The sequence below is a fragment of the Barbus barbus genome (genome assembly GCF_936440315.1).
Source record: "Barbus barbus genome assembly, chromosome: 39".
NCBI lineage: Eukaryota > Metazoa > Chordata > Actinopteri > Cypriniformes > Cyprinidae > Barbus > Barbus barbus.
Genome location: NC_136717.1, coordinates 10,690,061 through 10,706,604, shown reverse-complemented (window position 1 = coordinate 10,706,604; position 16,544 = coordinate 10,690,061). Strand labels below are relative to the sequence as shown.

Below are 16,544 nucleotides of genomic sequence, written 5' to 3'. Positions count from 1 at the left end.
CATTAGCATAACTGGTTTTCGTTTTCTGGTTAACTATTGTGATTTCACAACAGAGTCTTGCTACGCTAGCTAAGCTTAATTTAAATTGTCATTTATATCTATAGCTACCTGAATTAGGCCCGTCTACTGGAGAATGCTAGTCATTAGCATTCCCATTAATCGCAATAAAAGCAGCAACATTTATGCAAAATGATATTACGTTGCTTATCGCATGTTTCATGACACTTAGTCCAGTGAGTGACACTAATAGACAAATGAATGTAAAGCAAGCTATATTGTATTACTTTTGTTGTGATACTATCACAACAGTTTGGAAATTAAATGTCCGGTGAGCCTACAGTACATTGTGAATACTTCTGAATTTTTGTAACTTAGTTTCCCTCGATTTACATTGTGGACGTGATTTGCATGTATGTCCAGTGTTAAAGGTCGAAAAGTGATTTCAGTTGGGCAACAAGCTTTTTCAACAACCGTCAAATTCATTTCCACACACGCATGCACACATGCATGACAATGATGGCGGAGACCAGAGGCTCAACCCTAAGGGAGATTGCATATTTCTTTCACCCATACCTCACAAATGAACGAGCGATTCTCTCTTCAGCTTGAAGGAAGCATTCCTCCGGGTTTGAGGCTGTCAACCTGACACTCATGTCTGGACTAGTTCATCTGCTCTGTGTCTATGTGTGTGTGTCTGGGATGCACTAAAATAGCTCAAATCCTACTATACTCTGCTCTATTTTTGGGCTTAACCACCCAGAATACATTTGAACCTTGTGTGTATATTTCAATATGCAACCACTCTAGGGAGTGTGTACCTATATGCTATGTAAGCATGTGTCTGTGTGTGTGAGAGAGAGGTTAATGGCTTAGTCAGTGACTGGTCAAACCCAATAGAGGTGTTTGATGATTGATGGACTTGTCTGGTCAGCGTGTGTGTGTGTGTGCGCATGTGGAATTAGCCAAGTGAGAGACATGTTCCTCCATCGTCTTTCTAAACTGACAACATTTATGCACACACACTCATTGTGACATTTCAGCTTCCTCTCTTCCAATAACATCTTATGTAACTTGGGCACAAACACACTTACACAAACTCCCGCTCCCCCTAATACACACCACCTAACTGCTGCAATTACTAAAATGAGTCACAAATGCCACAGGTCATGACATTGCAACAGGAAGCTCCAGTTAAACTTATATTTTAATATCCGTTTAATATCAACCTCAAAATGCAGGGAATGAAAATTCATTATTTACTCACCTTCATGTCATTCCAAATTAAATTATTTCCTCACATCATGCGGTTCTCCAGTTGAGCTTGCAGTCCAAACATGATGTGTCAAGACTTTGAGTGTCATTGGTGACGTGTCTAGTGATGACTGTAATGGATGTTATTATCGCAAACACACACTAAATGAAAACATTAAGTAAAAACAAATGGGGAATGCTAAAAATAAATTATAAATTTTTAAGACTACAAAAAAACGAAATAAAGTACAACAAAAACTGTCTAGAAATACGTGAACGCAAATATTTCTATAAGCAAAAAAAAAAAACAGACATAACTTGGGGAAACTGAAAAGAAATACAAGACTACAAAAAAGAAAACAGCAAAACAAAGCAATACAAAAAACTAAAACAAAAAACTAAATAGCAAAACAAAGCAATACAGAACAAACAAAAAACAAAACAAAGAAATGCAAAACCAAACAAAACAGTAAAACAAAGCAATGCAAAAAACAAAACAACAAAAACAAAAATCAAAACAAAAAGAAAACAAATCAAAACAAAAAATTGCATGTCTACTTTAACGTGTTACTTGTTTCTTCATAATTGAGAATTTTACTACTATTAGTTACTACAATTATTACTACTTTTTTTTAGTGTCGTTTTAAAATGTTGGTATATATGTGTATGTATATATATATACACACACACACACACACACACACACACACACACACACACACACACACACATATATATATTAGTTAAAACCTGTGCCACAGAAGAAATAAATATGGAATAACATGATGGTCAGTAAATACTGACTAAATTTTAATTTTTGCCTGAACCGTCCCATTAAATGTGAAATGATTATAATATACGGCACACATGCTTTGTGTGTGTTGTCTCTCATCTACCTGTGAATCAATTGCTTTTCTCCACAAATATACTCAAATCAAGTGAAATAGCAGTCTCTTTTCTTCTTTATGTCTGTGTGTATGTGACAGGCCACTCTGTGCTGCCTAACTTATTTAGCTATTAAGGTCTGAGACACCGTACGCATACACATTCGCACAAGTCACATCTCCAGTATCCTCCTCCCAGATCTCATAAATATTAATCCCCTGTGAGCTCATTAGCATGGCTGCACTGCCATCTAGTGAGACACTTCCTCTCATGAATATTCAGAGTGAGGGGGGGCCCAGCGGTAGTTAGTGGAGAAAAACTGGAAACAATAACCCAATCAGGGATGAGGGACGGGACTTTGTGTGCGAATGTGTAATTAAGCAGAACATTCAGATTCTTTCATGGTATTTCTGATTAGAAGCTTTGGTTTAGTCGAGAAAAGTGTCTGAACTGGGCTATAGATGAACAACAAATACAAATATTTCAGTGAAACGGACAAAAATACACAATGAACGAATGCCAATATGAGGCTGTTCCACTGTGAGGGTATTAGTGATGTGACGTAGCATTTGTTTAAAAGCTTTATGCGTTTTAGATGCCGGTATTAACGGCTTTAGACAGGAGGATGTTCTCGTTGTAGGTGGGATGTGGTGTTTTTGGATTTCCCGCATTATACTGTTAAATTTACATTGTGTATAGGGGCTTTCTACGCAACGTTCCACCGGCTGTTGGGGGCCGCTAGCGTTTTTGTGTGCGTACGTAATGTTAGACAGCTGTTTCTCGATCCAGAACATCTGTGAGGTATTAGGATTGTGAGTAACAGTAGGGCAGCACTCCAAGGTCTCACGCCTCATATCACTCAGCCTACACCAGGCCTCATCGTGGAGCTCGTCCAGGTGCCTCCCCCTAAAGACGGAGATAGGGTCCTGTGGTGCAGCTCGTTCAGAGGGCTGCCTAACGAACCTTTCACAAGGCCTCACCTCGGGTGGCTCATTCAAATGACTACAAATGCACTCTTCAGTGGAAGCAAACACTAGCTGGCTATTGTGAAATGTGGAATTGTTATTGTGAAACAACAATGGATATAAGAGAGAATTCGAGAAGCAGTCTCACTCAGTGATTCATGTGACTGAATTCATATGTGTATATATTTGCAGCTATATTCAGTATCAGTATTTACAATCAAATAATCAAGTTTGCAGCTGTGTATTCAGAATGCTTGCTAATGAGACTGTATAATCAAGATTTCTAACAATATATTCAGTTTCACAAAAATATATATTAAAAAATATTAATTATATAGGCGTACTTGGCTTTAAAATTACTATATAATGAAGACTTATATAATCACACTGTAAATAGTTGTTTCAACTTAAAAAAATTGTTACCCTGCTGACTTAAATTTTTTAGTTTATGCAACTAAAATATTCCAGTTGTCCCTTAAATTAACATCGAGTAACTTAAAATTTCAAGTTGACTAAAAATGTTTTAAGTCAGTGGGGTAACAAATTATTTTAAGTTGAAACAATTTTTATTTTTATTTTTACCGTGCAGATTTACACAACTTAAGAGTTTTTAATTATATACTTAAACTATATAATTATAATATATTCTTGTATACAATATAGGTAACTGTTATATATGAAATTAAATATTAAAACTATTTAATTATAATTTAAAACTATACATTCAGATGTACACACTACAGTCAAAATATAAAATTGACATGCTCAGAAATTGCAACTACAAACATCATACATCAAAATGATTAAATATATGCATATGTTCATGTTTACACAAGATATTAAAGAGTTAACTATATACTTGGATTTTAAAACTATATAATCACAATTTAAAAACTATATATCTACATTTATCCAGTATATAATGATAACATAGTGAAGATTATTTACTATGTACAAATTAACACCTTAAATTTACAACTACATAATCAGGAGTATTAATTACTATTATTGTTATTATTATTTATAGTTTAATTATTTAAAAATCAAGATTTAAAACTTCATATTCAGTTTTCCACAGTGCATACTTAGAATATATAACTACATATACTATATGTAATCAAATTAACATCTTAAAAAAGTGTGAATTTATGTATATTCTAAATTGTAAAATATTTTTGCAGACGAGCAAACCCAAACCACACAGAATATATGCATGTGATACTGGTGTGGATAAAAGAGGCTGTGAATGGTAGATGTAAAATCCATTCAATAAGTTGTACTGTGTTCATTTCAAAGGTTTTTGGTCCACTGGAATTTTTTTGGGGGAAAAACATTTTCGGTGTTTTGTAAGCTGAACGATCGATGCCAAGGTAAACAACAGAATGGCATATTGAACAAACGATACGTCTATCTATTTTCATCTATGTCAAATTAAATATGGCATCTAGCCCGACTAGGGCCTATAGTCTACTCAGTACAATTTACTTTCAGTGATCTGCTACAATGTGAGCCTTTTAAAAAGGTTCTTAGAAGAGCGGTCTAATAATCAATCTACAGAAAAACAGGACAAAAGAGAAAACAGGCCTATTCACATTCACAGAACACATCAATCCACACAAGGGACAAACATGAATACTTGTAATAAACGCCGAAGGTTTATATTTGTGATACCCTGGGACTATTTCATAATGTTTCTTTCTCTCCCTCTTTTTCCTTCCTCTGTCAGAGTTGGATTATAAATAGTGTTGACTGACAGGTCTGGTTAGATGGTAATTAGAGCGGTTGCTGGGGTGAAGGGGCGGGTCAGTCTCTGTGGTGATAATGAGGCCGGGTCCCACATGGCCGCCATGACGGTTCGGTAACCGCTCTCTTGTGCTGCCATCCCAGCTCCCATAATTATCGGTTGTTTTCTCTATGAGAACATAATCGCCACAGAGAGATGCAATTAGCTGACAACCGATTCCGCCCCCACACCCTCTTTTCCTCTCGGCTCCCCCACTGCTGTTAAGACCCCCGGTACCGGAAAAAAGAGAGTGAAAAAAAAAGAGAAGAAATGGTTTTGATGCAGCTAGCTAAGAAGCAGTCAGTCATTCAGCATTAGGGAATCAGTGATTGCACACAGGAGCTAATTACACAGTCACATATTCTTTTATTCACTTCCTTTTCTATTTGTTATTCCATAGATGTTGGAAGAAAAAGATAAAAAGAGAGATTAGAGTATTTTAGCATTTAAGTTGACAACTGTATTTCGGATAGCCCACAGGCACATAGGAGATCTCTTTAACCCCCTTGTTCTTCTGTTCAGAGATGCCAAGGCCCCAAACAAACTTAACTTTCAGGTTGTAATTATTTCAAATCTTTTAAGATCTGATTATAAAGGGAATGCAACTTTATATTATTTAGTCAACATTCAGCTTTATTCAACAAATACTGTGACATGATTCCAATGTAGCCACATATGAAGCATATATTTTTTTTCTATAGTGTGTTTCAACAGTAACTAAATATAATAATAAATATATTAATATTTAGTATTGTAATAATACATATTGTAATAGCATATAATACATATAGTAACCTTATATCCTTTATTCAACATTCAACTTTATTGAACAAATAACAGGCTATGTTACATTTGTTTGGGGTCTCAGAGACTTTTATTTTATATTATTTTATTTCTAAATATAATATTACATATATGTTAATGTTCCTTATTTAATAATACAATACATTTTATAATACTATTTGATAAATTATTTATTCAACAAATAACTTGCCTCAAATGCCTTCCATAAAATTAGGGTCTCTTTGGGGTAATTTATTTTATTTTATTTTTCTGTACATTGTGCTTCAACAACATCTAAATATAATTTTAAATATTTCATTGTAACAATAACAATATTTAAAAAAAAAAAAAAATAGAATAGAAAAATCAAGAGAAATTACGAGAAGCTATATTTCAGAATAGTATTGTTATTTCTAGACATACAGCAATGATATTAAATGGAGAACACATGGAGACTTCTACCTCAAGTCTCTTGAGTCTAGTATTGCACTGCACCATGGGAATTTAAGTCGTTGTCTTTCTTTTCAGCACAAATACACCTCCTTTATATGCAAATTAGGCTTATTATAGATTGCACCTTGTTCTCAAAGTCTGCACAGTAAAATTTTCCTCTGGGAGGAATTTTCCCCTTAGGCCTGAAACATACTCTTACTCACGTACATGAACACAAACGTTTCTAGTTACGCAAATTTGACTGAATGTGTCAGAGTGTTATTCATAACCCATCGCAGGTATGCAATGCATCCTCAGAATTACCACAAGGGGTGCTAGACCTCCAATTAGCGGATATATATTACAGTTTCAGGTCAACTGCTGTCTGAGATTGTGAGGCATTACAACATTAAGTAATGCAAGAACGCATTTGCCCAAGCCTTTGCATCTGCATTATCATACTTTCATAAAGTATTTTTATGATGGTACATTTACACACAAACAAAAATATTTTTCCCTAATCATTTTTGCTAATATACCAATAACAACCTCCTTTCCTCTCATTTCCTCTGCTCGTAACTCTAGTTCATTTCCTCTCGCTCCTGAGGTGTTTTGCTATTCTTGTGAATTTCACTGTGTTCTTTTGCACTTCATCTGCATACAAAGTCACACTAAACTTGCTGTGAACACACACATTCAGATGCACATGTCTTTTGGTGTACAGATGAACGCTGAGGTAATTCTGGGTGTGGTGCACAAGAGAGAAGTTGGGGGATTCGATCAACAATATTTGCCAAATTAAACCCATATGCGCATTTGAAGAACACATGATGTCCATTACATCATTGCATTCCTGGAAGTAAAAGATCTTGATAGTGAAACATATATTAGTTATCTCCTTTTTGGAACACACACTTTTCAAGGAGCCATGTAAGGGCCAATAGTTCACCCAAAAATGAAAATTGTCATAATTTACTCACCCTCAAGCTTTACCAAACCTGTATGAGTTTCCTTCAGCTGTTGGACACAAAAGAAGATATTCTGAAGAATGTTGGTAACCAAATAGAGTTGATAGTAGCCATTGACTTCCATAGTATTTCCTGTGAAAGTCAATGGCGACCATCAACTCTTCGGTTACCAACATTCTTCAAAATATCTTCTTTTGTGTCCAAGAAATGCATACAGATTTGGAACAATATGAGGGTATGAAAATGATGAAAGAATTTTAATTTCTGGGTCAAACATCCCTTTAAATTTTAGCAAGTTGTTGACTTTTGAGCAAAAACATCTTTTAAATTTAGTATTTTGTCATGTCATATTCATTCATATTACTGTAACGTCCACAGCATTTTCCCAGGGTGACATATTTTTTCCTTTTCGCGAGTGCCCTTGAAAACTCGGAGGCTGTCTGTCAATCAGCCTTTTGCTGGCGGTAACCCACAGTGCATCGCTGTAACGACAGAGAGGGTGGCGAACTCCGGCAGTGGCTTTGAGTTTCTGTGTGCCGCCCTGAGGAAGAAAGCTCCTCTCCAGATGAGACGTGACAATTTATTCTTAACAGAATTCCCGATGAAAAATAGGTGTAGCTATTTCAGGATCAGCAGTTTATCAAAAAACTCTCAGCCGCTCTCTCTCGCTCTTTCGATGTGTCGTCTCATAGCCGTGGGGCTGGGTTTAATGGCCCTCAGTCACAGATCTTTACCAGCCTCAACTCTGCACCCTTGACTCTCTGAGAACACCTTTTTCTCTTTTATTTCTCTTCCCTGTCATCTCGCTCTCCTCTTGTAATCAAAAATTCAGAAAAGGCTATGTTAAAATCGGCAAAGTCTGAGGTTATGTTTTCTTCTTTCCAAAAATCCCATCATCATCTTCTGCTGCTGGACGCTGGCTTAGTGAGGTCAGACATTACAAGCCTCCAACCGTATATGAATGCTGTTTGAGCTTGTCATTAGTTCTGTTCTGAATCCTAGGGGGCTACCATGCTGTCTAGTGCCTACACAGGACACTACCTTCTAAGACAGCATGCTAACACTGCACAAATTATTGATTTAGAATGGTCTACATAGGCAATCCTATACAAAACAAGCGTCTCAAGTCCTTATTTATTACAATAGAGTTTGATGTTAGCATGTTACTAAGCTAAAAACAAAACTTAAATCTTCGGTATGGAACAATATTTCTCTGAGATTGTCTGTCATCTTACAATAATCTTTCCACCGAGCTTACTGTAGTGCATTCTGAGCTTGACTTTTTCTATGAAAGGATTACACTTTTTTCTTCAACCTTTAGGAATAGAAGTTGGAAGTAAACATAGGATGATTTAAAATACTGTCTAGGCAGGCAGCTCACCCAGGTTTTTATAGCAGACCACGTTCTGTTATTATATATGGAGGTTAAACATTATTGAGATCATACATGGACACAGCCATATATGTATATAAAGTAATGTACAAGAGTTGTGTCTGTCAGGTATGCAATCTAGTGACCAACCCAAGGTCTTAGTAAACAAAACAAAAAAAAAGAGGTTTATGTGTGTGAAACAGAAAAATCATCAGATCATTATAGCAGTCAACACATTACTAGCCAGAACTCAGTAGAAATAAGAGAGAGAGAGAGAGAGAGAGAGAGAGTGTGTCCTACCTCTGTATACTTCCAGTCAGATCACTTGCGTCCTGCCTGTGAGAGAAAAAGAGAAAATTAATTCATTAGCCCAATGAAAGTCACATACTTGCATTTACATTTATGCATTTCAGCTAAAACTTCCAAATACTTCCAGGGCCAATTTCACTTACACACACAAGCACACACACACAAAAAAAATTACAATAAATAAAATAAAATAGAATAAAATAAAATAATAATAATAAAATTTATAGGATTGTTCCTCTGTACAACATCAATACGATACAATGACAATACTGATATCTATCTGCACATCTTTGATTTTGATCAAATATGCACAGGTGCATGTGTGTATGTGCTTTTACATCTCCTTCGTTTGTGATAATACAGCTGTAATGAGATGTGTGTGTGTGTGTGTGTGTGTGTGTTAGTACTCAAGTGTATGTGTTTATTTCTGCAGGGAGCTCTTATGCATGGCTTTAACTGCAGGTGCATTCAACGTCTGTAAGATAACATTCACTTCACTGCTGTCTACATTACACACACATACACACACACATACACACACACACACACACACACACACACACATTACACCCCCCTCTCTTCATCTTTCTCTCACCCATCCAATCATCCACACCCTTCTCTCTCTCTTTCCCATCCCTCCATTATCCTGTCATATCAGAGCGTTCGGCTTTTGGGAAAACATGAGTGTTGAATGTACGAGGCGAGGGGTGCCTGTATTAATGTCTCTCGCTCTCTCTCTCTCTCTCTCTGAGAAGCAGACGGACATATGGAGCGTCACAAGCCACTGAGCCCAAGAGGAGTGGAGATGAAAAAAAGGAGAAGAGGAGAAATGGTACATTGTGAGCACCTCTTTCAGCCTCCTCTTGACATATTTCACCAAAAAAAAACTCAAATTCATCCCTGCTGACAATTACAAATGGCTAATACAGCACTTCATTAGCAACCGGTTCCTGTATGAATCATAATTTACACATTACGCTGACGGAGGCAAATGGTGTTGCGCTGTAAACTATTAAAGAGTAATACTGTAGTATACAGATATATCCTTCTTTTAATTTCCACAAAATATAAGAAGTGTTCAAATGAACAAACATAAATAAATAAATAATTAAATAATTAAATAAATAAATATTTTACATTGCAATAATGAGAATGCCATATGTTGAGAAATTTAATATGAAAATATAATTGAAAATGTTGTCATAATTTAATAATAATAATACTTTATTTATTTATTTGCAAAATACAGTGTCTTATTTTGCTTTCGATTTGGATGTAAAATCCAAGGTTTAGCCATATATGTGTGTTTGTGGTAACATGCGTCCTCTTCTGTTTGTGGGAATAAATCAACTGAAATAAAAACAATCACTTAGTGTGACCTTTTCAATTGCCTTTACCGGGAAAAAACCCCTGAAAAAACATCCAGTACCATTTCATAAACTGGCGTGAAAAGGTGGAATGCTGTATTCAAAGAGCAAATCAATTGTGGCCAATTCACCACAGCTAATTTTGGCCCTCATTCAACATAGCACCCATGCTCAGGTAATCAAAATTAACTCCCCGCCCTTGTTAGCACCAAACAGCCCACTCCAAATTGTTTTTCTTTTCTTTTTTTGTGCTTTTTTTTCCCTTATCCCTCCGTTCTCCAACCGCTGAGCTCCTGCTGCGTATATGTGTGTGTGTATGAAGAAAGAGACCGTGCTTCCCACCGCATGTTAATAAATTGGTCCCCTATGGACAATGGGGAGGAGGTGTGCGGTCATGATTTTGAAAGGTTCCGGTGAAACGGGCGCTGTTTGATAACAGCTGCCGTCAGCGCTGTAGAATAACAGGACGCCAGCTATGCACTTATTAATGGTGAATTATTCCTTTATTCCAGCCCAAATGAGAGGGATGCAGAGGGATAGCATATGCTGGCTCTGGTGATCAGAGCAAAGGTGGGCTGGAGGTTACTTTCCATTTCAAAGAGCCACACAGCGAGAGGTCTGTCCACGGTTTCTACCGTATATCCTTTCGCATTGAACCTGACTGGGATGAATTATGCAAGGCCTTAACCCAGATGTATTTGCACACACAAACATCTTTCTTTCTGTCTTCTATCGCCCCCTCAAACACACAAATACACATAAACTGTGGTGAGAAATTGAGGTTAAGAAATAGGGGTTAGGAAACCACAGATAATCTATTTGAAAGCTACCGTTACACTTTGAACTGACATTTCTTTTCGTTATTTTATTTTTTGGGCCTTTCTGTACTGCATCATAAAGTTACAGTATAGAGTAACAAGAAATTATTGGGGATAGATACAGAAAATAGGATCAGAACATGTTGCAGGCTGGACACGAAGCCACATTTCCCACCAGAGCACCAAGGCTGAATATAGAATAGAATGTGTCATAAAACTCCAGACAGCACTAACTGCTGATTATCTTTTGGAACATCTATCTTGTTGAAAATACGATAACTTAAAAGGCATCTACTAGGTTTTTTAACAGGACTTATAGCTAGAAACAAAATTATGCTCAGTGTACAGCAGAAATTAGGAGGTCCAAGTGGAACTTCTACTTAACCAATAAAAGAAAAAATAAATAAATAAAATAAACCTTACAATTTGGTAGCTAGATTCTGAAATGCATGTCTGAAAACACTTTACTCCTTTAATATGGCACTAGATTCCAATAGAAAATTACCTTATTAAAAAAATGGAGGGTGGTAGATGGAAATGAAACATCTCCCCTCCCTCTCTGTCTCTATCTCTATCTATCATTCTTTCTTTCTAACTGTGCGGTTTCCATCTCCTCTCATCTGTAATCATTATCTCTTTTTCTCCAACAGCCTACCATCTGTGTGCCTGCGTCTCTTTTACTCATTATGCGCTTTACTTCTCCGTCTATCTATCTGTCTCTCACACAAACACACTCATATCCACTCTCTTATCAAGGCCCTTGTGCAACAGAGTGTGTTAGCAGTATGTGTTTTGCTTGCTTGAGAAATTCATCATGTTTTTGAGTGATAATTTGCTAGTTTAGACAGGTGGAGTGTTTTAAAGTACTCCAGACTAGACTACAGCTGACAGAAGTCACTAAACTTGTTTCTTTCCTTGAATAAGAAGGTTTTTTAAATTATTATTTTTTAAATTATATATTTTTTTGTAACACTGTGTGCTAAACATGCAATGGTTCCAGTGATGAGTAATTTGCCTGTACACGCTAATGTGAGCCAATAAGAATGTAATTAAGGTTTCATATATGTAGGGTTTTGGACCATTGATATTTTGATGTGAGCAGAGCTACATAGCATAATGCAAGAAAAAAAGACATTGCGAAAGGCAAGATGTCCTGCAAGCTATTGCAAACTTATATTTATGAGTAACACCATGTCTAGGGTACATAGTGTACACCACGTCTACACTAAACATGTCAAAGTGAAAGTTCCAAATCCATTTGTACTGTTGTCAGAAGTAGCACAAATGCATGGCGTATATTGGAAATAAAATGAGGCATCAGTTTACTGTTGGAGTCTTGTCGTATTGAAACCATTGTAAACACTATCATTGATTAGAATGGGTTCTCATTGATTTTATTGGGTCGCACCTCTCGCGTCCAGTGTAAGTGATCGCTAGTCACTTTACTAGCCGGGACTCGAACTCGGGATGCCCGAGGAGGAGTGGCACTACATGTCGGCGCGCTGCCCACGAGGCTATCAGCACCAACATAAGTGTTTTTTTGTTTTTTTACCAAAATAGGACACCTTGCAGTGGTGTTTCATTTGTGAACAAATCAGCATTTGTGAACAAACCTATATTGTTAACAAATCTTGTTCACGTCCATTGACCTACTAATTTTTTCGTTCACTGAATTCTGCAAAGACCATTTAAGAGCAGAGTACAGGAGCATTTCATTGGACCTTCTCAACAGATGTTTTCACTTCACTGAGACTCTGAATGTTCATCAAAGAACTGAAATGAATTACCAAGTTTTATGGTTAGTGGACAAACTGAATGAACTGGGACAGATGTTCCCATTCCTGGTCCTGGAGAACCCCCTGCACTGCATGTTTTTGATGTCTCTCTTATCTGACACACACATTTGTGGTCTTGTAGTCTTTACTAATGAGCTGATGAGTTGAATCAGGTGTGTTTGACATCTAAAAATGTGCAGTTTTGGGGGTTCCCCACGACCAGGATTGGGAACCACTGAACTGGGGCATCTCTTTTGTGAAGGGATCTTGTATTGGAACAAACTGAACGAACCTGGACATCTTGTTGGTGAACTTGGAAACTGCTTAAACACTCTTATGGGGACTTTAAAGTGTATGTTTTGTGGTCAGTCGAGCCTCAGGTTGCTATGTCTGTCCGATTTGAGTTAGGTAGACCGAAGCTGATACTCTTTCTGGCTGACTGGCACTCAAGAGAGACTCATTTAACCTCTTGGGAGGAAGGAAGTCACTGACCCACAACTTCACCCTCATCTCTTCTGACAGGATTTAAACTCTGTCTCTCCCAATAAGTTCTCCCAATATTTCATACTCAAAACACAAGGAGACGTTGCATGTATTCAAACGAGACTGAGATCTTTTGCCCTCTTTCTATCACTCCGGCTTATGACATTAGAAACTCCTTGTTCAAATGAGTGCAGAACCATTTTTTCCAGCCCAGAATCGCTTGCTGGAAACGACGGAACGGGTCCAGTTTGGGTGGTGAAAATGGAAATTTACACATATTATGATGATAACCGTAAAATAGACAAAAGACATGCACAATATCATCAGCCACTCTGAAGGCTTTGGTTCAGTATTTGGTTCCGTTGTTCCGATTATGCAGACATTTCAGACAGCACCGTCCATCACTGCCAAGAGACTAAACCCCTTTCTTCTTCCCCTGCCTCGCTCATTTTATTTGTTTGTCTGAGAGTGTGCGAGAAAAAACGAGAAAGGGGACAGACAATAAACTTGTCTAGGAAGTTCAATGTTAGGCTTCATTTGACAAGAATTGCTCAAAGGGTGAATTTACTGTTCTAAGCCTAGACCCTATCAATTTAACACACATCGGAGCTATACAGCGGGTTACATAACCTTAAGCAACAGATTAGACAACACCATTCATCAATCATCCGCACCCTCCCTTTCTTATAAGCTCCATTACCCACAAGCCCTCACAGATCTCAGTTTATGAAGCATTATGAGCTATTAAAGTCTGTTGCTAAAAATCCATACACATAAACGCAGTATGTGTACCACTTATAAATGAAGATGTGTACACCTTATAAAGAATTGTAAGAGAAAGAACAAGCACACACACACACACACACACAGTGTGGCTATAGAACAGTCGTCTCAGCTGGTTTATGAGACTGGCATACATAAAGTCAAACGGTCCCAGGACACATGGCTAATGAGAAACTGGCTACAATATCAATTCATCTCTCCAGAGAGAGATACAGGGAGAGACAGACCCACACACCAACCTAATTATGATTATGAAATTTAAATTAAAGGTACTTGCCCATGCCAAAGACGTTGTCACAATGCTAGGGCACTGCCATGCATTTGCTAAAGGTGTTCTGAGTGGTTTTTAAGCATGCTGCTATGTGGTTCCCTCCTAGAGTGTTCTGGGTGGTTGCTATGTCTATGGTATTTGGTTGCTAAAGAGTGTAGTTGTACAGGTGTTTTGAATGGTTGTCTGGTGTTCTTGAGATCGGGAAAGGTCCATAAGCTAGGACTCAAGCTTGGGATGCCCAAAGCGCAACAACGCTATATGTCGGCATGCTGCTCGCGAGGCTATTGGCTCAAACATTGTCTGGTGTTCTGAGTAGGTTTTAGTGTGTTGCTATTTGGTTCAAAGAGTATTTGGCTGGTTGCTACAGTGTTTCAAGGTAGTTGTTTGACTGTTCCGGGGGGTGTCTCTGAAAATAATTGTTAACTAACTACTTTTGCAAGCTCCATTGAACTCCATTGGTAACGACAGAACTTGCGACCATAGTTGCCTTTGGGAAACACAACCCCTGAATATTTGTCAGAGTATTCTGAGTGGAATTTAGTTCATTAGTTGCTGAGGTGTTTCTAAGAGTTTGCTAGGCTGTTTTGCGTGTGATTTGGAGTGCTTTTAAGTGGTTTCTGGGGTTCTGAGTGGTTGCTAGAGAATTCCTAGGTGGTTACTGAGTTGTTCTGTTTTAGCACATTGTTATGCAGTTGCTGAAGTAGTCTGGCTGCAGTAGTAGTCTTGCTAGGGTGTTCAGAGTAGTGATTGCAGTTGCAATTGCAGAGTAGTGACTGCATTTGAGTAGTGATTGCAAATACCATGTTTCTATGTGGTTACTAGAGTATTTTACAACTGTTCCAGGAAGTTTTCTGCATGTCCAGAGTAGATTTTAGGGCATTGGTTGCTAGTGTGTTCTTTAGAGTACTGCTATGTGGTGCCTTGAGAGTCCTGATTGATTGCTAAAGCATTCCAAGGTAGTTCCCCAATGACAAGCTGTTGTTCCCCAAAGGCAGGGGTGTCCAAACTCTGTCCTAGAGGGCCGCTGTCCTGTAAAGTTTAGCTCCAACCATCTATAAAACACCTGCCTGGAAGCGTCTAGTATTCCTAGATAGACCATTATTACCTGATTCAGGTGTGTTTAATTGTGACTGAAGCTAAACTCAGCAGGACAATGGTGCTCCAGGTACAAATTTGGACACACCTGCCCTATAGATAAAATTTTTGCCCTTTTTTTTTCTGAGAATGTAGCGTGTTTAAGGTAATTGCTTTTTTGTTTGCATTACTATGTCTACATACATCAAAGTGAGTATTAAAAAATAATTTGTTCCTATTGGTGGACGTAGCAAGACTACATGGAGCTGGGAACGGGGCATCAGTTTACTGTTAATTCAGCTAATTGCTTGGGTGATTCTGATTGGTTTCTTGGTTGTTCAGGTAGTTGCTCGGGTGTTTTGAATGATTAGGTGGTTGTTTACTAGATCATGTCAAAAGAGCCAACCTTAAAGTCTCTATGATATTCTGGTCCTATGTAAGTCTTTAGGAATTTTAGTTTCTTTCATTGTCAAATTTAAATAGGATCGCTATGAAAATGATAGCACACCTCTCTAAAAGCTGCATGATTTGAGGCATCATTCATGTCTATAGCACAAATGCTGTGTCAAAGTTGTGCAGTGATTTAGGGCTAAGAGTTTGATCAAACAGTGTTACATGATAAGTTCACTCCAGAATGAAAATGTCCTGATAATTTACTCACCCCCGTGTCATCCAAGATGTTCATGTCTTTCTTTCTTCAGTTGAAAAGAAATTAAGGTTTTTGATGAAAACATTCCAGGATTTTTCTCTCCATATAGTGGACTTCAATGGGGACCGATGGATTGAAGGTCCAAATTACAGTTTCAATGCAGCTTCAAAGGGCTACACGAACCCTGCCGAGGAGTAAGGGTCTTATCTAGCAAAACTATCAGTCATTTTCTAAAAAAAATAATCAAATTTATATAGTTTTTAACCACAAATGCTCCTCTTGCACTAGCTCTGTGACGCGTGTCCACAACTTCTGTAGTCACGTTGGTACATAGACCGTTGGTCCCCTTTGAAGTCCACTATATGGAGAAACATTGTGGAATGTTTTCCATAAAAACATTAAGCTAATTTATTTTCAACTGAAGAAAGCAAGACATGAACATCTTGGATTGGATTGGATTAAATTTATTGTCATTGCACATGTAGGTACAAGGCAACGAAATGCAATAAAGAAGAAGAAATACAGCATAACATGAGGAAAGAGAGGAGAAAAAAATTGTCCTCACACTACGCTCCT

The 16,544-nt window shown here is 37.5% G+C and overlaps 1 protein-coding gene across 23 annotated transcripts in view; it reads right to left on the bottom strand.

The window, feature by feature from the left end:
- LOC306858326 (CUGBP Elav-like family member 2) overlaps positions 1 to 16,544 on the bottom strand; it is a 145,603-nt gene that overhangs the window by 98,468 nt on the left and 30,591 nt on the right. For all 23 annotated transcript variants that reach the window (XM_079398790.1, XM_079398796.1, XM_079398801.1 and 20 more), the window contains exon 2: positions 8,740 to 8,775. In XM_079398790.1, coding sequence (XP_079254916.1) covers positions 8,740 to 8,775 — 36 coding nt within the window. The remainder of the gene's footprint in view (positions 1 to 8,739; positions 8,776 to 16,544) is intronic.